This window comes from Sipha flava, unplaced genomic scaffold (genome assembly GCF_003268045.1).
Source record: "Sipha flava isolate LNK unplaced genomic scaffold, YSA_version1 66_pilon_pilon, whole genome shotgun sequence".
Lineage (NCBI taxonomy): Eukaryota > Metazoa > Arthropoda > Insecta > Hemiptera > Aphididae > Sipha > Sipha flava.
The window spans coordinates 1,304,910-1,330,581 of NW_020273606.1; the positions used below are offsets into that span (position 1 = coordinate 1,304,910).

At 32.1% G+C, this 25,672-nt stretch overlaps 1 protein-coding gene across 1 annotated transcript in view; it reads left to right on the forward strand.

The window, feature by feature from the left end:
- Nucleotides 1–8,019: 8,019 nt before the first annotated feature.
- Nucleotides 8,020–25,672, forward strand: part of LOC112691707 (nose resistant to fluoxetine protein 6-like) — a 51,455-nt gene continuing 33,802 nt past the window's right edge. The window contains exon 1 of the mRNA XM_025566075.1: nt 8,020–8,721. Coding sequence (XP_025421860.1) covers nt 8,478–8,721 — 244 coding nt within the window. The 5' untranslated portion in view covers nt 8,020–8,477. The remainder of the gene's footprint in view (nt 8,722–25,672) is intronic.

The window sequence follows — 25,672 nt, forward strand, 5'->3', positions numbered from 1 at the left end:
GCATTTTGAGCCTGAATTAAAGAAAAAATTTGAGTCCCTCCACCTTAGAAGTAAGTCTTAATACGTCCTGCGTGTAAACGCGTAAAGTCTCTCTTGTACGGTGAGATCGTATATGCAAAAGCTGGAGACGGAGAAACAGTTTTTTTCTTATAAAATCGGCTCCAAACGTTTTCGAGTTCTGCAGAATATTGTATACTTCAAATTTATCCTAAACGGTCAGAATAATTTTGAACGACTATCGATACAGAGTTACTTCCGTCGTATTAGAACGAGAAGTCAGAAACTCAATTTACGAACAGCAATATTAACACAACTACAAGTTTAATCTTGTAGACATTTTTTTACAGCCGCAAGAAATATTTTTGTATGTCGTAGAAATTGCGATTAAATTATTCGAAAATAATTTTTAAATATTCATTTGTCAAATGTGCTATTCAAAAGTATTCATTCCGATCATTATTTGCATTTTTTGAACTATCTTTTATTTTCCTCTCCATTTTACTGTTCATATGTTTGTCACCGTTTATTAAATTGATAATTACCGTTACTAGTGATTATACTATTGCAATAATACCTTCCACTTAGATTAGGGCGGTAATGGTTTGCGCACAAATACCAAAAAGACAACATGTTTGGGAACAAAACTAACACTCGTTTGGGAACAGTCGAGTCGTAATCATACACATGGTTTGCGCATAGTTACCTTTTAGACTTTAATAGTTTAATACCTTGCATATTAATATTTCATTATTATTAAAGTACCTACATACATTTTCCTTCCCCCTTAACAGACTTAGAACTGTCTATGAATGTATTCATAGGTGTGGTTAAAAATGTATGTTAATTGCTTATTAATAATTGTAATAAATAATATTTAATACTTGTTCGAGTTAAAAATGCATGTTAATTTTAATTTTAATATAATATGATTGGTATATATACGTATAGGATAATATATACGTGTCTATTATTTCTTACAATGAAAGTTTCCCATTATTTGAATGTATTTAATTTGGTCTATTTTGCCAGATGTATATTTTGTCCATAAGTTTATGCGATGTTCAACTGATTCTATTGACTCCTTACGGCGATAATTATTTATATTTTTGTTGATTGATGTTATTTTTAATTCTGTTTCGCTTTGTATTTTAAGAATTACGCTTATTACCTGATGTATGTGGGGATGTGAAGTGTAAAATTGTTGGTGTATAGTTTATTTAAAACATACAAACCATTGTATTTTTATTGGTACAGCGAAAATAAGAATCACCACTTTTTAAAACACGATATTTAGTGAGTTTAAAATTATTTATACTAATACAAATATTTCCTCGTCGCGATTCAAAAACTTCACTAATTTCTAAATCCATGTTCAGTAAATATAGGTTAGAGTCACAATAATTCTTTATACGCACACTATAAGTTATTGAGACGTACTCTGTTAGGTCTATATTATATCGTTTGTATAACACTATGATAGTCGTAAACCACGATAAGACCGATAACATACATCGGGTTTTATACCGCGCGACTAGCCGATACAGGTTAGGCGTGACAAAAATATAATTATTTTCGTGAGCGCAAACGAGTTCCGATTTTTCAGGTAAAAATTATGAATTGTACGCAAACAAGTTGCAGCCTTAGATTACAGTTGAAATTATTAAGCGAAAGTAAAAAGGCTAAGCTTTTGTTATGATCTTGGAAATTTAATAAACAAGGAGTTATGAAATATTTAAGTTTATTTAAAATTTACAGAAGAGATTTTGGTAAACTATTTACTAATTTTTTTCTCTCGTACCGTTTTCTAATATACGATTATGAATAATAGACGATCTTTTTTAACGAAATCCTCATTTTTTAAATTTTCTAAATGATTCATAATATTGTATTGGAAACATTATACTGCAGTATGTTTATTATTTAACCACTTTAAACATAAAGCGGAGTTAAGTAAATACATGACCGTTTGTTATAAATAATACTCATTATTAGGGACCAAATTTAAATGCACTTAAAACCATACAAATATGCTCTAAAAAATAGCCAAAAATGTCCTTAAAAAATGCATTTTACCACAAAAATGACCTTAAAAATGAAAAAATGACTTAATTTTTTTTTTTTTTTTTTGGGCATTATTTAACACACTATTTAATACATTAAAATCACAAACACACGTAATACGAGCAACATCTGCAAGATAATACGAACTGGCTGATTTTTTGTTATTTGATCGAATACTGGTGACGTTCCATAGTTAATAATAAATTAAGATAAGATAAAAACTGAATCAAAAATAGATTGACAATTTATGAAATAAATGAAATAATTAACGATTGATGAAAGATTGACAATGTGTATAGAAAAACCCGATAAACCTACTTAAATATTAAGAAAATAATTTCTCTTTTGATTTTATTTTGAATAGGCTAAATTTGTTTAGTAAGTCGAACAAATATGCATTAAAAACCAACAAAATGACCCAATAATACTAAAAATTCTCTAAAAATGAAAAAACATCGAAATATGCAAAATAAAATGCAAAATAAAATTTGTAGTTTTAAAACCCTCGTTACATGAAACGAATTATGTTCGTAGAGAGCATATATATATCATATATATATCGTAGAGAGTATCAACCAAAAAAATATGCACTTTGCATTGAAATCCGGGCCCTACTTATTATAATAACCAAATATAACCTTGCCCACGTGTATACTTGCAATTGAATTGAAAACAAATTAAAAAAGCCCCCCAAGGTTTATCAAGGAGAAAATTATAAAAATGGCATCGCTCAAAAATGTAATATAATTAGAATAATGACACAATGGAAGTATTACAATATTCAATAAGTGTATTGACATATTGATGAACTAGAAATAAATAGATAAGTAAAAGTTAAAGAATTTTCTTAATCCATTTGTGATCCATCAGCATTAAAAAAACTAATGGCCTTCACTGAATTAATTGGATAATATTATATATGTAGACATTACGAACACTTAAATATGCAAAAAATAATTAGTTAGGTGATGATTAGATTTCTTTTTACACTATTTATAATTTCCTATGGTACGTTTCAGAGCATATTTTAACATACAAAGTACATGGCATTAGTGCCCCCCTAGTGATAAATGAATGCAATCCAGTGATGGGTGATCGTGTTCATAATTTGAAGGCTGGGCAGAAATTACGTGGTATGTAACTACATTTTGAATTTCATTGTTTTTGCGAAATTGCAATGAAGCAATTTCTATATATGTATATTATTTTTTTTGAGTATTATATTATTTATCTTATTCTTATCATTCAGGAATATTTTGCATTTTCATGTTTTTATTGGACTATTCAATTTATCGCTAAATAAACTTGAAATTATTTTCATGGCACTACGAAAAATATATTAAAAGTTTATAGTACATACTTTTGCCTATTTAGTGATTTAGTAATATTATGCGCATATTGCTTAATTTTGCCATTTTTTAGAGCATATTTGATGATTGTCTAAACATTGATGATAACATTTAAAAATGTTGAAATAGTAAAATAATATTTATTTTGAGATTTTTCATTAAATATTGATATGAAGCATTAAATTTTATACTTATCATGATTCTCAAATCCCAAGTTAACACAAAATGTTCAGTTCTATTTATATATATCTGCATTAGTTTAATGATAATCGTTGATTACACTAATCGAATAATCGGCGAACTTTCAACTTTTGAAAACGTTAAAAAAAGTTTTATTAGTTCAATGTTATAGTTTTGATAGTAACAAAAAAATGTATTACTTACTTATTAATTGGGTTCCAAGCGCTTTCTCTAATTTTTGTTTATGCGTTACAGATATAATTTAATGGGAACATTTTGAAATAAAATTTCAAATTTCAAGATATTTATTTATTTTATTTTATCTTATTTTATGTATTTATAGCTATAAATTATGTTTAGCTTAGTATAATATTTGTACTGTTGTTATGTAAGAGAATTAGTAAAATATTTTTTTTTATAAAAGTTGTTGCGTTATAAAAAAAGTGAAGTGCATATTTTCAAAGCATATTTGTACTATTTTAATTGCATAAGCTAATGCATATTTAGTACTTTTTAAGTGCATTAAATTCTGAGCCCTACTGATAATTATGAATTATAAACACCATAAAAGTGAACGAATGTAAATTTAATAAAATAATAATTAAAAGCATATAATATACATGTAATTATTATTTCTTCGAATCTGTAAAATGTACATTAGTAATGAGTCGGACAGACAACTTGTAGTATTTGCATATTTGTGTTGTACAATCACAAAAAAGCAGAGTACGAAACAAATACGTTTAATGTTTTCGAAAAGCTAGTCTTAACATTTTATTTCGCATAAAAAATATAGTTTGTGGGCTGTTGTTTTAAGGGCATATTTTTTTCATTTTATACTTTTAGATGCACACTTCAACATTTTAATTTTATTAATTCCTTTTCACCGAAGTTTTTATTTCATCTAATATAGAAATATGTATATAAATGTTCTTAAACCCAAACTATGCGAATTGGTATAAAAAGTTACAAAACATGCATAATTATGCAACAAAAATCTGAAATATACATACTATGAATCGAATTTGTATCGAAACAGAATTTCAATATGCACTTTCTAGATAAATATGCAAATTCCTAAAGTTCCGAGCCTTGATTATTATAATATAACATTATTATATTGTGCCCACTGCCAGCACGTCTTCTTAGCTTATATATTCCAGTAATCAATTATTGGCAATTTATTTTCAATTAGGATAAGACAGCCGACGTGCCGCGTCGATAAAATTCCGCATGCGCATGCACAGGTCAACGTATGCAATCTCAAAAATATTTTTGCACACTCGCGACAATGAATAATGCTAATAAGCTGGCAAAAATTAACATACTTCTAGTAATACAAATTCAATTTTTAAAAATTATTTGAATTCGTCAGTCTCTTTTTTATGATTTATAAGTAACTTTGAAGAGTTTACGTGGTACAGTTCCAAATAACTTTATTCACTTTCTCAAAATTCACTCGTACTTTTAAGTGATAACAAGACAAAAAAATTAAAAAGTTTTTCCTACAGATCATAGAAAAAAAAGCTAAAAAATTCAAATTATTATTGAAAATCAAAAATTGGACTACTAGAAGTATGTTTATTTTTCGCCAGCTTATAGGTCTAAATGCATGAAAAATCCAATCGTTTAGAGCCGCCTTAAGGATCGCCGATTAGATTAATTTACTTTATAAACAGTAAACACGTAGTTTACATCAGTGATTTTCAACCTTACTTGGGTAGGGTATACCTATACCAAAGAATGCGTAATACATACACAAATACTAATACAATTTAGAAATTATTAATATTAGTTTATTTTTTCTAACGTTTTTCTATCTTATTCGAATAATTTTGTCTTATAATTTCCGTTTGTTTTCGTTCGTGCATTGGTGCGTCCGTCTTTTAAAAATGTTCACTTTATTGTCCATTATTTATTATTATTAAATATATAATTAAGGTTATATTATTGAAAAATCAGCAATGTTAATATGTTTTAATTGAGTTTAGTAAATATAATTTGTTGAGGCAGAAATGGATTTTCCCTTTATATACCTACTTCTGGTAGACAATTTTGTTGAAGTGCCATATAGTCAAAATAATTTAAAATATGCTCTGATTCGTTGTATACAAGTATCGCTAAATTGTTGATTTTATTTTATTTAGTAATTTTCATTAAGAACAATCAAATGATGATCTTTTAACGTATAAGTATTCATTTATCTCTTATTTTATATTCTTATAATATTGAAATGACAAATGATAATTTTTTTTTAAAATAATAAGTCATTCTAATCGACATTAAATTGTTTTTTCTATGAGCATTTAACACCTAAATAATCCGTAATTATTACGATGTCACGTATTAAGTTTTTTTGTATTTACCATTTACGAATCACAATGACGGTATGTAAAACAATATTCTTGGAATTTACAGTTTTCAGTGCGAACAATTTAATGTTTAGGTTATTCGAAAATTATACATTTATGTCATACACAAACAAAATAAAATATAATTAAAAAAAAAATAGTTGGAATTTATTTATTATTAAATTTTTGTATGAAAATTTAATGTCAATTTTCCACGCCTTGATTTCAATTGAACTGCAACAGAACAACTCTGTGATTCAATTGGCAACTATCAATATTCTTTTATGCATGGTGGATTGAATGGATGCGATGATAATATGCTCATTGAACACGTGTTCAACAATATTTATTATTAAATCGAATCAACAGAGTAGCAGGTATTAAAATTAATTATCTGAAGTTTGAACCACAGGCATTCTTGATTTCTGTTGTACTGGTATCGTGCTGCTTGTAATGGGCGAATTTCGTGTAACAAATGCACATGAACAATTAACGGCCAAAGCCATTGTATTAATCCTACACTGCATAATTTTTTTTTTTACACATATTATGTAAGTCCATTACATTCGTAGTCACTTGTACCGTATGTACTGTACGAGATTCGCGAAACAAATAACATGTGAATAGATGTCGGATTGATAATTGACAGCAACTATTAACGAATTCATTATAATGTACGAAGAAGACCTACAAGATCGCTGACATACGAAACCGAAAATCGTGGGTGTCGTGTTTGGGCGGTGGAAACTTTTTCGTAAACGTGCAGATATTCTATTCTATTGCTTTGACATTTCAAAATATATTTTATTTTAAGCAGGGTAGTAACAACCAAATATTGCTCCAGGTATGAAACTTCAAAATACATAGTACATTTTTGCATTAAGGCTATGTACTCTAAACTTAGTGAAAATTCAAAGTTAAAATATTTTTTCTACGAACAACAAACCTACATTGTTTATTATTATTATATTTTAAAATTTTATTATTATGTACATAATTTGTGACCAAAATGTAATTATTTTTGTAAAAAATGTTGTAATAAAGAATTTATTTTAATGTTACTATTATAAAAAAAACAAGGTAGGTGTTGTAGCTATAAGAAACTATTGACCATTTATTCCAATAATAAAATATTAAATAACCGTAGTGCGCTTTTTAATATAAAATTTTCTCGATCACCACCTCAGAACAGAGGGCGACCAATATTAAATAATAATAAAAAATAAATTATCTTAGAAAATAAGTTAGTTATAAGTTTAAAAGACACGTCCTTTGAAAAATTTAACCGGATCAATTCTCCACTGGTAAAATAAAGATTCTTTTCTCTTAAATATTTTCTTTTTCTGCTATTTTCTTGATTGGATAGTGGTTAAGTTCTGGAGTGATACGTAAATTTCACTCTGAATTCCAAGTAAAATTTTTATCAAAACAAAAATATTGAGGTGAGCTGCACTGATACTAGCATTTAGTTTTGCATGGAAACTTTAAATAATGTATAAAATAAAAACAAAACCGCGGACCCAATTCGTGTTTAAGCGATCAAATATCTCGGGACCCAACTCGCGTTTTCCCTATAAATAAATAAATGTATTTATAAAGCATTACAGTTGATATATTATTTTTTCGTATTCAGTCGCAATTTTTTCTAACTCTGTATACACCTGACGATGAATTGTAATTCGAAACCGGTCGTACTCAACGAATACAATAATAATACTCCAGGCTAAGCTTTTATTTTTTAACTACTTGTTTATTTTTACATAAATTTACGGGTGTTTACGAGTGTTAACCGTTAAAAATAAATTTCAAATGAATTTGTTTACTATTTTATTACAACCGTGTAACGGTTGATGGAAAATCGATTTTATGAACGAAACATGTTCGCGGAGGCACACCGGTCGGTAAACGACAAGACGACGACATCGACCTCGGCAAGGTTCCGCGCCGCGAAGAAAGTGAAAGAACTCGTGTTGCGTACACGAAACGAAGGCGCGCGCGCGCACTTCGCGATGCTTTTATTTTTATTTATCGTCAGTTTTTTCTAGAGGGGCACGTGCACGACCGGACGATAACGCTGGCCCGTACGAACGTGACGTTTCGTGAATGGAACGCCGCCGCGTCGCGATATTACCGCGCAGTCGTTCAGTCATTCGACATCCATGCAACGCGCTTGCCCGCAGGTAAAGCACACACGGTAAAACGTAAAAATAACGAACGGAGTGCGATCGTCGCGTAGTAAAAAATAAAAAATAAAAACGGTAAAACCAAACGCGACCCGGTAAAACCGTCGGCGATGGCATAAGGACGAGTAAGATTTTATCTGTGGTAAACGGTTCCGCGGTCCAGACGCGCGTGAACGCATTTTCCGCCTAACACGACAAATTTTCCGCTCCGTCCGGTGCCGGTTCGCGGACGAGATCCGGTTCTTTTACGTTTTCCATAAATATATTTAAACTTTTTTCGTTTATCTTTACATCCGTTTTTCCCTCCCGGTTCACGGTAAACGGCCGCGTTCGGCGCAGGTAACGCGGAAACCATGCGGGGACCGTTCCGCCGGTGCTCGTTCGTCCTGTGCGTGTGCGTGTTTGCGCTCGGCGCGGGCTCGGCGCGCGCCTACGACAAATGCGACTCGAGACGTTTCGCCGCCGGAGACTTGGACAACGAGTGCAAACAGGCGAACGGCTCGTTGTCGTCGGCGCCGGGACGGTACGCGCGCGGCGCCAAGAACGTTTCGGGCACGGCCGTGACACGCGAACGTGACGACGGCCTTTACGGCGGCGGTGAGTACATATGTGCGCGCTCTAGACTATCCAACGTACACGGGCGGCGGCTGTCTTTCGAGTGCAATGGGCCCTAGCTTTCGTTTCGGTATCCGCGATCGGTATCGATCGTTCTATTGATCATCGATCTCCGAGTGAAACCGGGTACCGTGCGCATCAGAACATATTTCAAGTAATTTTCACCAGGTGGCACTTCGATAAAATCGTCTACCGTCGTAGTTCGTAGACGTGGTGTTCTTCTGCAGAGGAACATGCAGGGGAAATCAACCCCTATCACTACGGTCGTTATGAAAATGTGTTGATTAGTAGCACTTACCCTCTGGGAGGCACTAGAGTGCCACGTACTTTGTACGTTAAAATATGCTCTGGTGCGGACCGTAGGCGGGTACCTGCGGACAGTAGCGTATGTAACCGATTCGATTTATGTTTCTAAAACGTTTTACATCGCGTTTCTTAATATATTGGCAACCAAGGGTCTTATGAATTGGTACTGGGACCCAACGGCTAAAACTCAACCTTCTCGTTTGTGAAAGGGTTGCTTGAACACCTTTTTTTTTTTTTGATACAAGACAGCCGCCACCGCCTGTACATAATAAATAACGCATCCAATTGGACGTGTACACGCAACGTAGCAGCCGACTTCGTCCAAACTGCGTTGTAGAGTAGAGAGCAAAGAAAACGAATTTTTTCAACGTACTCGATCGGGCTGCAGCCTCGTCAAGTACAAAAATCATGTTTTGCGCAATTCATGTGATCCTATACGGACCATGTAAAGATTTTTCAAAACTTCGGTACGACTGTTTTCGACATAATGCGGCAAACATATGTGTACGAATGAAATGTTTGAACATTGGCTCGTATGCACACGGGTTAGGATTGGTACCAATGTTCGTAGTATTATTCCACCGAACTCATTAAAACCGGCGAGTTGGTCTATTTCGTACGGTACTATACTAACGGTGGCGCCGAATGAAATTAAAACTGCCAGTTTAAATAATCAGATTTACTCACCCACAAAAGCCAAAACATTTTTTTTAAACTTCTTTAATAACTAGATATGTTATATAATATTTATGTACTATTTTAAATAAAAAATACTTGTCAAGTTATATATAAAAAAAATGAATTTACATTTTTTAATGGTAATTTTTTCTGCTAACATTCCAATTTTCTAGACAGTTCAATTGAACTACCTGGATACATGTTCAGCGTATGCATACTAATCCAATTAAACATATATTTTATTCATTTTTTTTTATTCGTGTCAAAATAATGCATAAATATAATTTACGTAGTTACACACTGACACAGTCTGCGACTAAAATAATATTATTTTGATGGTGCATAAGATGTGATCATCTCTCTCTCTCTTTCTTTCTGTGTACACACTCGCGCGTAAAATGCACTTAAGAAAAACATTAAATTATCTACACGTATTATCTCGAAGAATATTCAAACATTTGATGTTATTATTGTTTGGAAGACTATAAGTGGTAGTGTATTTTTTTTTTAAATTTATTTGATTGTTATTGTGTAATGTAATTTATGCTTCGTCAAAAAACAAAAAAAGGATCTCCGCAATGAATTACACAGGTACAAATATGCATTTTCTCGAGAGTTAGACACATAGATGGTACCATTGAACGTAGAATTGTTTGTTATGAAATCGCAGATTTGTGTAATACAAATGACGGCAATCTCCAGAATAGCAAAACCACCGACCAGTTTCGCATGCAAAAAAAAACCGTCTATAATTAATCTGCAATACGCACCAAAGACGGTTGTTTTGCAACGGTAATATTTTTTTAGTAATGATTTTGTTCGGTAAAATCAGGTTTTTTCGATTCGTCGGATAGTTTTCAAAATTACATTGGTACCCAACCGCGGTGCTGCGACAACCGAGTTAATTATAAATTTCTTGGAAAATATTAACTGAGCTCAATACACGCCATTCATAGTTTGCATAATATGTAACACACGCTAGAGGCGTATGGTATAAGTCCGTATTACTTTCGTATAAAAATTAAAATCGAGTGCAATAATAATGGATTGTGTAAAATCGTGTTTATTATATTATTATGTGGCTAGTATATAATCGTTGAAAATTACTCTATTACTGTATAATGTGTAATAAAAACGTATTTGGGTAATTATTTTGAAACGAATGTTTTCAATCGCAGAATGTTTCCACATTAGACGTATTCACAGGAAACCAATATTAGATTCAGTTTTCAAAAATATACCTTACTTGCGTGCAAAATATTTGTAGAGGACAGATATTATAATTTCCGTTAAAATAACGTTAACGCGTTTAGTCTACTTGAAACCGTCATTAAAGTCATAATATTAATCAATAACATTACAAAAATGCGTTTACATTAATGATTATACAGTTTAATGTGAAATTGATTTCAGTTTTACAGGAATTGAGAAATTTATTATTTTTATGATACTTTAGTAATGATAATAATATTACTGAAACAATAACCTTAGATCCTTTAGTAACCTTAGTCATTCCGAAAACGCTCAGTACAATCAAAACAATAACACCCGAAGAACAATTTGTCTCGTATAATAATTACTATCACGAGTAATTATGGCTCACGAATCATTATTGTACAAGGTAACCCGCTTGGGTGGAAAATATATACTACTGTTGTGTTTAATGTATTCTGTTGTTTTTTTTCCGCGTCATAACGATAAATTAAGATTTTCATCAATTGTTTTACACTTGTGTTTTCCACTCTTTATTTTGTACCTGGCGGTCGGTACACAAACAATGAAAAAGTGTAAAGAGATCACGTAATGGATCTGTACACCGACAGCAATGAAATGAAGAATTTCTATCGGTTCAAACGAACAAATTATAAGCGCACACATTACATACATATTCGTGTTATGCGATGTTGAGCGTATTATAAAACACGAAATTATTACCTATATTATAGAACAAGAATGTAAAAAAAAACAAACCGATGCATAGGTTCACGATGAACGTATGCATCTCACTTATTGTAGTTGCGTAACTCTGCTAACGGTCAAGGACATAGGGACAACGCACATCGACACGGATACACGTGTTTTCGCTGGTGGGGCGTAAAATTGTTCGTGGACAAAATAATGGTTTTGGTGAATAAAAGGATATATTTTTTTTTATTATTATTATTTTTTTCGTTCTTTTTATACCGACGAGAGCTTTAATTATCACTAATGACTTTAATACTTAGGAATTATTGTGGCCGTCAAAATATAACCAATGTTCTTACATCCGATACGCACGAGCTGCATGTATGGTTCTTTTTCCACGACGATATCATAGAATATGCACTCGGCTAAACTTATTAATTGTGCGGTTGCATAATCGGCCGACTAACATGGCGTTTCATCAAAACATCATTAGTGTTAACATATTATTTCGTCTGTGTGTTATGTTTGTCGGTATTACTGTATACGGTTTTTGGACGCTTCGCTTGATTATGGTATAATATCATTTTTAATACACACTTGCTGTCATTCTCGTTCAACGTAACCGGTCAATATCATTCAAAAATGCACGCTGGTTTACAATGCATAAGTATACATTTTATTTTAAGGAAAAATGTCACATAATAATAATATTAATATCGGGTTTTATCATCTTTACAATACATCGTTCTGGATTTTGAGCAGATTACGTGAACAGATTTTAAGATTATTAAGATTTCAATGTATTTTTTTTATCTATTCAACCGATTATTTGGTAAAAAAAAAAATGTTCTGATAATTTCGGATCCATATAATGTGGTAGTTTACAAGGTTGTTTTTTTAATCGTCCTCTCGTGGTTTCGATGGAATTCGAATATAATCAAATCATTGTTTGGAAATGTTGGACGATAGTTTTTTTTTAGTATTTTAATTGTTTTCTCGTAATATATTTTTAAAAATATTTTAATAGCTGTTATTGCTTTTATATAAACAATTGAACGTACATGTCAGATGTAAAAGATTTTTAATTTTGTTCTTATGGAATTTGTTCAAATTATTCAGACTAACCCATTCAGACAAGACACTATTATTTATTATTAACCAATACCTGACCATCATTGATCATACCATGTGTTCTGCGTTGTAATATTAAAAATAATGTCGTAAATCGAAACGCTCGTCGTCACACAGGAGGTATATCGGCTACAAATCGTTATGTCTTAAACATATACCGATAAATACAGCAGTCTGCAATGCACTTGTACTACGTGAAACTATATATACGTACTTACGTTAGATTGATTATTCATTATACATCGTGCAACTATATTGACCGATACAATATCCGAATGCAGTTATTTAAGTTTAATCATAGCACAAGTGGTAAAAATGGTAATGTATGTTGAATATTACACTACGGTTAAATTACAACTGATAATGATACTGTGCTTGATAGCGAAATATTTAAATTTCTAATTTTAATAAATTTTTTATCTTACTAATAGTATAATTATATTTATCTCCCTTCTCATTCGCTAATCTCTTGCGGACAACATATATTATACACAGTTGATTAATAAATTATTAAATATTAACGTTGTTTGAATGTTTTGTTTATCAACAACACCTAAAATTGTATTTTTTTTTTTAAGTATAACGGTGTAATTTTCATTTGTATAGTACTATATAGTACACTTGTAAATATTACTGATCATAATTAACTTACCAATCGGATTTTAGAATGAAAAGTGTTAGAACAGATTAAACATTGTAAATCGCTTGCATTATAAATAGTATATATCTATTTTTCGAAGTTCTTATAGCTCAGAATTTTGCATTATTAAAACATCAACATTATGAAATGGAAAGCAAATGTGTTAGTCAAAAGCAGTCATTTACTTTTATTGACCTAGTGCAGTTACACTTACCTGTTTGCGAACCTAACATTATTTCATATCGTGACCGGTTTTTAACCAGAATGTATAGTATTCAAGTAACACTTACTGATAGTACTGGCACGTACATTCGTACATAGATTTAAAAAATTATGTTTACACATGTTTATATGTTCATGTATATATTATTTTTACTTTGTACACTATAAGATCATGTGGTGTAAATGGGTTGATAATTATAAACCAACTTTTCTCCGCGCAGCTTCTATAAAGATTATAGTATATATTAGAATACATTTTAAAAGATATCTGAACATAATGATACAATAGCATGTATACAAATCCATGTAAAACACACATTATAATGTGTATTTATTGAAAATACATATATCAGTCTTGTTTTAAAAAATGGGTTTTAAATAAAAAAAAAAAAATTCGCTTCGGTTTAAATAATTTCTGATGAAATTTTGTTGTAGACCAATACAATTACTGTTTATTCTATTATCTACATCTGACAATTACAGACGTATAAATAAATTGTCTATTAAAATGACAACACTTACGACTACGTCTTTACAATAAAATCAAACAAATATCCGAATATTGTACGACCTTGTGTGATAAACGATTTATTCACCGGTGCTATATTAATAATAACAAAACTGCCATTTATATTAAAGTTATTGTTGTTATTTTTTTTTTTATTCATTTCCGATTTTCGTTATTTTTCTTTTCGAAATGATTAAGATCGACTCCTGTTGAGGTTGTCTAAAGCAAGGTCTTTCTGTAATCTTTATTCATTCTCGTGATAATTCACCTACAGTAACTTAAGTGTAGGCGAAAAAATGTCAGACGGCGAACAAAAAACAACCTTCGTCGCTTTACCTGTAGGTACTAATTTTCAAAAACACAATTAATTTTGTCCATAGAAAAAGATAATAGTGTTGTTACTCAGTATAATGAGTTTTTCATCGTTTCCTTAATTTCAGTGAGTCAAGCTTTTCGATGATCTTTGCAATATTATACTAAGATGATAAATCTTCTTAGAAATGAATTGCTTGGATTAAACGATGATACATAATAATACATAAATATGTACGAATAATAGATATTATTTAAATCAACGAGTATGTAATTTAAATAACTTTTCGACAACGAACGTTTTATGTAATATAATATATGTACAAACGAAAGAATATTAAGTAATTCATCGCGAAACGATGCGTTACGTACAGCAATATTTACTTGCTGCACTATCGTCATCGTGTACCCATAATTTGTTCAATCGGTTCTATTATTGCTTGTAGTGCTGGATTTACGATGGTAAAATTGTTATTTTAACACTGTGAACGCCCATCAAATTTGGTCATCGACGAGATTAACGATCAATTAATGGTGATAAAAAAATCGATAGTTATTAGTTATTATGCAGTCATACACACCTTAATGACAACAATGATTTCGCTTTCGGTACTAATAACAATAATTTTGCTTATGTAAGGATTCTATAATAAACTCTTAATTTTTCAATTCTGCCGTCGTTTTTTTTGACTGAAAACCGACCGCGTCCGGCCTAAATATTCTAATGCCGATTTTCAGTTCCGTTAAAAATGTTGATGTTTCATAATTAAAAATATCGCTAACTGTATTGCATTTAGACGATTTACACTCCAGGGCAAAAACTAATTGGTGCCCCTAACAGGGGCTTACACACAGATAGATCCCACATTAGCTCTTTAGATTTTGAACCAAGCAAATAATGTATTGATTTTACAATGATGTGTGAGTTCTTTTATCAAAAATATTTAGTCTTGTAATTAAATGAACATCCCCTCTTATTTATAAAAAAATTAAATGTATCCTAAGAATTCCGTATATCTTTTATTTTATTCCTTAAATTTTAATTTAATTTTTCAATTTTAAATGAGAATATCTACGTCTATATAGGAAATTGTAATGTATCAACAAAATATATTATTACAAACATTAAATTTATTGTTTTACATATTTTGGCAGTTTATTAATCGTAAACCAATTTTAATAATTCATAATATATACAAATATATTTCAGTGAACAAATTCACCTTAAAAATTTGGCGCCCGGGTCGGTTGTGATCGTTAACCCTTCCCCTTAAATATGGCCCTGACTACGGGGACTACAGCAATATACCGTGCTGGTAGTTATTTGTAGCAAGAACAATACGCACGTTTAGTCCCCCCACTCGCATTAAAAAGCCTACCTTTAAATCCATAATTTTTTATGGACCATTAAGCATTAACTACTCGGAACTATCATAGCGAACGGTATAGTTTTTTTTTTTTAACGTACGACCTATAGAATCATCTCGATCCACACAGCGCACAATACGTACATATTGACTAATTATAATGACTTATACTAGTACTAATAATAAGGTAACTACAAACATTAGTTGAATAATCAACGCGCGTCAAGTGAAATTCCGTCATTTCGGCAAACCGCGGTTAGTTTTATAACATTGTCCTTGTGACGTTTCGTACGTACGGGCGTTGTCTTCGAAGAGAAAACAGTCGATCCGTCACGTCCCCGTTCGTTTTCCCAGCCGTTTCGCGTAGATTTTACCAGTGACGCACGCGAAAAGTCCGACGGGACAGGGTCACACGAGCGAGGCAAAATCTACCACATTTTTTTGGCACGTGGGCCCGCGGCGGTGTAAGTTATTTGTTCGCTCGGTACAAATGGGCCAGACTAACTCATTGTTTCAACAGGTAGATAAAATTGATCCGAACCAATATTGATGTTGGACAATTTGTACGATTATAGCTGTTTAACAACCAGGCTCGGTTTTGGAGATTTACCAAGGAAGGTTAGGTTAGGTCATTATTTTTTTAGCCATCACTAAATTACTGAGGGGGGCTTAGAAACTACGCTAACCTGGAATTCAAGTTTATCAATAAATAACTTTTTATACTTAAACAATATACATTATGCAATATGTTTGGTTTTATTATATTTTAAATTACAAACTCCAACCTTCTTTTTTTTTTGTTTTGCAAATATTTCAATTATTTCGTCAATTTTTTCATACATATTTATATTTTGATGTGCATTTAATAAACATATACTTGTTAGACAATCCTTATCCATCCTTGATCGAAGCCAAGTTTTCATTCTACGTAAAGTTAAAAAATTTCTTTCAGCCGAAGCAAAACTGACTGGGAATGTAGCTAATATTTGCAAATAAAACCTTATAGTAGGAAATATTTGATCAACACAATTAAATTCTGTCAGGGCATCTAATGCTGTAATCGGTCATTGGTCTGGTGTACATTTCTTTCAATTATTAATAACTTATAGGTAACTTATATTTTATAATGGATAAAATTTTCGTACGACGTATGTTCGACGTGGTTATACACTGTTGCCTGTTGGCCTATAAAATATTTTTTTTAGAATACTATATATAATATATTAAATTATATTATATAATAATTTAGGGGTTTTCCATATAATGTTGTTATGCTATGTGCTACATCATGATACGTCGATATATATATATATAGGTAAACCGTCCATCGACAAAATAATATTTAACATGGTACAAAGTATGACTTATGATTATTGATTATTGACCAATAATGGTATTTATCACAAATTACTAATTAGTACACGGTCTAGGGTCTGGCAATACGTTCCTACATAATACACATCACATATTAATATCATAGTATGTTTTTTTCATGCAAAATAAAATATCAAATAATATATATAAAGAAATTAAACATTTTTGAAAGCCTGGAGGGGGCCATGGTCCCAGTGCCTCCTCCCCCTTAGAGCCTCGCCTGTCAACAACGAATCGATCAACCCTATCGAAATCACGAAGCTCGTTTAAGATCGCTCTTGACGAACGAGATTGTGCAATTATACGCGTATCGGTAGTAAAAACTGTAAAACTCATTTGTCGATTCTCGTTTGAATCTGTCCATTTTCTACACAGATAAATATAAATTTTTTGGCCACTGCAGTGACGATCGCATAGCCTTCGTACGATAAAATCAATAATTTAGGATGGTCGAAATTTATTCGGCCGATCGTTGAAAAACGGCCCTTTTCTTTCGTATGCTGCATTTGCGATCTGAGTCGAGCACGCCTGTTGGACTTAATCGCACGCACCGCGAGAAGGGAGGTAATGTAATGTAAGATCCTGTTCGGTAATGGACATGAAAATTTTTCGCTGCGGTGTCGGATTAGAACCGAACAACAACAATTTGTGTCGATAACTGTACGTCTAAACATTAATAATTTACTCGGTTTGACAGATTGCACAAAAATATCTGAAATCGGTCTGCGCAGTTCAATCGGACGCGTAAACCCGTGGACGACCCAGTACGATAGCCGACACGTGATATCTGTAACGCGCTCGGCGCAAGGTCATCGTGTTCCGGTGCACGCGTACGGCCGCCGTTACCCGTTCGTAAAAAGTCGACGTGCGGTCCGACGAGTACGTTTACCCGGGCAGCGTTATGCAACGTCATAGGCCGCCGCGTCGTACGTTGCAAAACACGTGAGACGCGCCGGTAATACGTATACACGTAAATGTAGTTTGTAGGTTTTTTCGTTTTTTCCGTTTTTTTTTTTTTAATTTCGATTTTATCACTCATACCGTTGTTTCGTTCTCTCCGACCGCCCGTACCGATTACGAGCAACGCAAACGCGCGTCCAAAGGACGAACGCCCTTTACGCACTTTTTCATGCGTCCGTGCCGAGCGAAACGCCAAAACCGAAAACAATACGTTTCGGAATAGTGTAATAAATTCGATTTTTTCGCGAGTCTTGCAGTGTCATTATTCGCAGTACGCGTACACGGGTTAGAAAAAGTTAGTTTAAGATTTATTATTTTTCAAATGCGTTTTTCTAGCACTGTTTAAAGTAAAACAAAACGCTCGGCTTCGATCCGACCTGCGCAATGTTCTCTTCTTTTAAATAAAAAAATATTCGACCAAATTTCGACCGTTCTGCTGGGGGTAAGAGTTTTCCCCGCAAGACATGTTTCTGTACTAAAAACGCACAAATTCCCTTGATATGGCGATTGTTTTCCGTCTTTTCGTTGTTTGCGCCGTCGCAATTCTGCTGCCCTCGCGTCGTCGGGTAATCTATGGGTTTTCCATTCGGACAGAATAAACGAAATCAGCATAAAATCGCATTTTGATCGAGCGCACGTCTCTGTATTGAGTGAACACCACGCTCCCGTATGATGTCTTAGAAACGTACAACATGGCAGATATACACTCAGTAGAACCAATTTTGTATTGCTACACTTAATGTTCGAGTAAACTGACCTATCGTCGAACTTAAAGGAATAATTTCGGTCTTCTAGTAGGTTTTTTGCGATACATCAACTTTCAAGCGATTAAACTTGCTTAAAAATTAAGAAATCGTAAAAACCCAACGAAAAGACTAAGACAATGTTCTTCGTTATAAGTTCGACAACTGGTCAGTTTACTCTAATATTAAAGCTAAACGACACAAAATCAGTTCTGCCCGCCGCAGATTGGCAATGTTGTAAGACAACGCATGCGGCGTCCTCAAACGAAACGATAATTCGGACAGAAAAAACCCTTCACTCTGTTACATAAACAAGAACGCGTAGAATAATATAGATCTTTCATCTCGCTGCACTTCGAAAATTAGTACTATTGGTCGAATAACGTGTATATCGAATTGACTTCGACTGTGGTCGTCAGTCCTGCAGACGTATGAAAATGTAATCGCGTCGTGCGCACGATTGCCGAGCGAGGTGGAAAAAAAATGTATTCTTTCTAACATAATCGGATGAGATCACGCGCGATGATTGATTCACAAACATTGCTCACTCTTTACCCGTCACATTCCTCCGCTCTTCTCGATCGTACTCGTCTGTGTGCTAGCAACCGTGTTTTGAAATCACATAAACCGAAAGAAAAAAAATCGTAAGTGTTATGGGTACGACATACGGTTTCGTTTCGGCGCACGTGATCTTCGGAAAGGAAAAAAAAGCAATCGAAAAAAATGTATGCACTGTCCTATTTAAGACAGCATTATAATTTTGCTCACTACTAATATGGAGCGTACACGGTGTTATTGTGATTCGAAAATAATCGTTTGCCGTGACATAACGAATAACATTAAAAAAAAAAAAATTACGGTAATCCAATGAATTTGGCGTATTTGGCGGTGGACGTGATTATTATAAACGACGACAAGTTAGGTTCTACGCATACGACTTTGGCTGTTAAATGACATCTGAACGCGTGCAAGCACCGATATATGTTATGAGTTGATTACAACAATTACCGTTTTGTTGTTGTTTAGACGATCGTAGCGAACGTGATTAATACGTCGGTTCGTGTTTTATCAGCTCGTTGAGCGAGTTGGTTTTTTTTTTTACGAATTTTATAATTTTTACGCATCCGGCCCGCGTATTTTTTTATTATCTAGCCCGTGTTTACATTTACAAATAACTTTATAACATTTTAGCGTTTATCGGTATTCGATTTCATTGCGTTCTTCATGAAATGTAGATATTAAATTCTTATCTAGTATTGAACTGCAGCTAAATTATTAAACGTCTAAATATAATATATATCCTTATCAGGATTGCTAACATAAGTGAAATAATTTATTATAAATACTGTTAACAGAGTTTATGATCAACGGCAGGAGCGTATTTAGGGGAGGGGGTGATATGGGTGTTAGAACACTCCCCATCGATCTTATATTATGGTATTTCACTAAATTGTAAACTTATTTTGATCATTTGAATAAATGTTGTATACAACTTGTAGGTTTTACATATGTTGTCTTAATGTAATAATTTTCATTTATATAAATACATGGAATTTATTTATGTAATACGGGGGAGGGAACAGAGGCTCTACTTATCATAAATCTATTAAATTTTAAAACACGCCCGTTAAATGAATCCTGGGTACGCCACTGATCAATGGTATTAGTTATTTATTTTATTGTAATGGTTCAGCCGTATTTTTTTTTTTTTTTACTTCCTTTTCTCTGGCCCGTCAATTTTTTAAGTTCTATAGGTTAGTTCTCTAGTTACTTTGAGTTGTCCATCCCTATTGTATACTAAAGTTCATTGTGTTTTTGTTTACTTTTACTAATATCAATTATGATTTTATGATTTGTATCCTATAATTATTTAAAAATAACCGTGTTCATTTTTAGTAACCTAAAGGTAAGGTAAGGCACTAGAAAATCGAACGATAAGTACATAGTAACATATTTAAAAATCAATATAATCAAGTATAATGATATTGTTATGTTGAAATTGTATGTGATGTGTTGAGTATATTCGAGTATATTATAATATTCGTTTTGTGTAGGTCTGAAAAAACTGTTGTTCGCCTTTGTAATTTGTGCACTAAGGGATTAGTTATCTACACTTGTCTTTGCCGAGGACGAAAATAGTAATATCTACGCGTTATTTATCTACTTTCGTATACCATCACTGATAGCGGCAGTGACTGGACAAAAGTTACGAACATGAAATCTTACTTTATTGGTTAATGGCCGAACATAAATTACTGTACATAGTTTAACACACCTGTGAACGCGATGTTATTCAATAATGCATATTAGTGTATTCACATTAATGACATTACCTAACCGTCTCAATCCAGCTATTGTCATAAAGCAGTTTAATAATGATAATACTCGAATAATGGTTCATACGCGTAAGCGTAGTTCAGTGGAATACGATTATAAATACCTGATATTGAAAAGTAATCGATATTCGATATATAATGATAACAAAATGACTCGCAGTTATCATTGTCTGCGTACTTGAAAAGAATCCACTTATTATGCTGTAAAAGTTTTTCTATTGTATTCGTTTACATGGACGTAATATGATTGCTAATATGGGTAACTACTTTCGCATACGGTTGTATTTCTCATAAGCGTTTAATTCGTTCGGTCAAACCGGGAGTAACGAAAGAAAACCCAAAACATTTTATCGAACGTAATAGGTTTTTTTTTAGATTTTGTAGAAATTCTACGTCCTTTGTATATTAGTGGCCAACTAGGAAGCTTTACTTAATCAATTGGAGCTAACTAAACAACTTTCGAGCTATTGTTTGTATGACATCACGCGTTAAAATTCCTGTGATCGTGGCGAAATAACGTATCTTTACTTTTCGTACTTTTTCTATTTTTTTCAACCCACGTATCAAATTAGTCGTAACCGAGTCTCAAGAAAGCCCTTTTGGGAATATTTTTACATACATTTTTACTAAGAATATATTTAGTCCTCATTCTATAAAAGTTAAACTGACTTGAAAATCCATATATAGTTGTCTATTTCTGTTTTAATAGTGCCAATTTTCTTGATTCGATCCCTGTTTCTTTGAATTTTCATGCATTTTCCACCTACTTTCAACTATTTTGGTAATTACAGCTATTGATGGAACGCATTTTTACTGACAAGTCAGCTGTTCAAGCTATTCAGTCATTTGTTGACATTTATTGATGTTCGATCCTAATATTTTTGATCATGAAAATATTCCAACGTGAATTTTTTATTGAACTCTTACCTAACATAACATATAACATTTTGAAATCCCCTTGGACAATTCCTGTGCATGGATCTGGCAGAAGATACTTCGCATAAAACCAAATTTAACAAAAAATTATTTAATTGTGTTCAATGTTACGATGAAACATGTTTATGGAACATATAGTGTCGTAGGACACAATATACCTGTAATTATTTTTATAAACGCTATAAAATCAGTATTGTGTTTCTAGTACATTTAAACCAAAACAAATTAATATTGATACTGATGACTAAGGAACGGATTTAAATGCTTTAAAAAACAAGAAAAATACTTTAGAAAAAAATAATTTAATGCATTCTTAACATACATTTTTTTAAAAATTCACTAAAAATTATTTTTAACATTAAAAAAATTTGTTTTATTATTATAAATTCTTATTGATTGTTCGTTTTATATCTTTTATCCGAAAAATTATTACACAGAAAATTAATAAACAATTTAGATAAACACAATCGCTATACTTTTACCTTGTGTTTCATATGAATTCAATGTATGTATATAGAATTTTAACTACATTTTTATCAAATTCTATCCATTCTTATATAAAAATGATTTAAGAACACAAAAATACTCTATAAATATCAAAAAATGTTCTAAATAGTATATAAGTATTAAAAATGTTAAATAAAATATTCTTTTTTTAATTCTTTGATTTCAGAAAAGAACTTTGTCCTTAGAGAATAATGTTTCAGATATTCAGAAAAAAATGCAATTCGCATTCAAATCCGTTTCCTATTGATTATAAAATAAACTACAACAACCACGTAACCGATTTTTATAATATCTTAAATCTGTAATGTAATGTATACGTCGTTGAGATGAATCTTTAGTGTATGTTTTACTATAATCCAACTTTGTGTGCACATTATAATTTGACGTAATTGATCATACAACACGAAATGTATGTTTCCAGGATGTTTTTTAACATTAAACGTTTAGTGGGTATGTACTAGTCAAAGTTAAATGTTTTGTTTTCATTTTATTCCTCGATACACGGACAAAGTGTGGCAACAGTTTTAGATTTCAGTTATAAACAATAAATTCAACATATGTTTTATAATTACGAAAACTATTCTTCTTTTTCATTGAAATATAATAGAGGATTTGACTTTTTCATCGAATAATAATAGAGGATTTTTAAATGCTATAGAAAAAAATAAATAAATAAATAAAACAGTGGCACGTAACAGTAATCATTAATCAATAAAAAGAACGATTTGTACAAGAAAATCGTTTATTTCAGAAAGTCTAAACAATAAAAAATGAAAACTAAATATTTATAATTTATAATCCGTACCAGTGAATTTCCACAGCATCAATGATTCCCTCCCCCCATTTTCGTTGGATATAAGATTTCGATAAATTTCTACAACCGTTGGTTTCTTTCGAATTATTTAATAATTCGTCCGATTTTTTTTGTTCGTAACAGCGCCCACGCATACAACAATAATAATATGAAGATCTGGTTGTATAACACGTTGCATCATCGACGGCGGCGCAAAGAATGGCTGTGTACGGCCGTATGAATGCTCACTTCAGACCGTTGAACTTGGAATAATTGTGCGGAGACAATTTGAATTTTGATTATAATAAAAACAAAATATAACGTTCATACTATTCGAAAAAACATGGTCCATGACGTAATTATTATTATACGTGGTTACACGTGGTGCAGAAGAATGTGTATGAAAGAGAGAGAGAGAGAGAGAGAGAGAGAGAGAGTGAGCGATAAAAACAAAATAAAACTCGCCAAATCCACTCGAAATTTGCACCAACCACTCGTTATTTGGGTGTTACCGCTGAAATTCGTGAAATTACTGTTTACCTTGTACAGGTGTGCACTGAACACTGCTGCGCCAAAACGTAGTCATATACTTAACACGTATTCACTTTGTACGGAAAATTGAAAGCGTTCATTCGGATATTCGCGTGCATATATGATTATTATTGTACGCATAAACGTTTTATGGGGTGTTATGTAATATATTTACCGAACGTTTCGTACAAATTTATACGGCTGTGGTATCGGAATGTTACTATGCTCACCGGATTAGGGGGGCAGCAGAGGATGGCAGTTTTTAACGGGCAGAAACGGCGGAAACGAAAATGTCGATGTTTTCCAATGTATAATAATTTTTAGGAAGGTTAAAAAATGTTAAAAAATGTCCTTAACAAATAATAATATCAATATAATATTACATCGTCTACCGCAGAATTATCAAGCGAATGAGCGTTCTCAGCACATCGTCATCGGTAAGACCGTATTGTGCTCGGGCCGATACATTTCTAATTTCGTTCGTATTGTCTTACTATTTTCCATTACAAATTTACAGCAGTAAGTACACTGATACATAATCGTTTTTGTCGTACGCCCGTATAGGCTGTATTATAATTTATAACTATCAGACTGTTGAATTTGATATTAATGGTTTCAAATGATTTATTTGTACATTACCGATCAATAGTTTTTATTATTCCATCGTCCATTCGACTTTCGATTCTCGTACACCGTAATCGTAGTCTCGTCAACCGTCGAGTCATGTTTTAACTGAAAAACAAACAGGCTTAATATTTTTTAACAGCTGTTTTTCTTCGATCAATATGAGTGCAAAGCGCCTACAACTAATTGGTGCCGAACGTTTATACTTGGCACGAAAAAAGAATATTTCACAGTTGATTAATATTGCATGCTCGGCCGTTGTCGAAGTCGAATGTGTTGGTTATAGTTTTTCGGAAAAATGATTTTTGATGATCTTGAAATTCAAATTAATTCCAGTTCGGTGTAATATTTTATGTATAGAGTGATTTTTTTCGCATTTTTTTTTTTTACACGAAATTCACCATTACATTACAATTATATTTATAAATTATCTATAAATGTTAATACTAATTAATAAAACACCATACAAATGGTTTTAACAAAAGGAATCTGTGAACTAAAATATATTATTGACAAACTTTAAATTTTTGGAATTTCTTAGAATCCAATGCACACGCCATTGTTGATACTTTTACTGTAAGTTACCTAATGTCATACTCGGCATATTGAAATAATACTGTTCGACAACTCGGTTATGAGAACAAAACTCATTTTTATGTGTTCATATTTTATGTGTACTGGTTTGATATAAAAATATTCCAAATGTATTTTTCATAGTCTTATGCAATATCAATAAAATAAATGCAAAATACATTATACGTTGAACTTACGTCAACACAATACACATTTAACTCATGCGTTTGGCAAAATCATTAAGCGGAACCAAACTACATAAATTAATAAAATCAAAACTCGCTTAGTTTTAGGAGCACTTGGTCCATATTAATACCGTTAACTGAAATGTGTGCTCTGTAAGTATAAAACATTTTTGGTACAGACATACAAACCAGTGTACATCATGCAGTATTCTTGGCGATTATTATTACGAATCTTAGTTATAAGCTAATACATGGTTGCCACAGACCTGGAAAACCGGGAAAACCGGGAAGAGTCAGGGAAT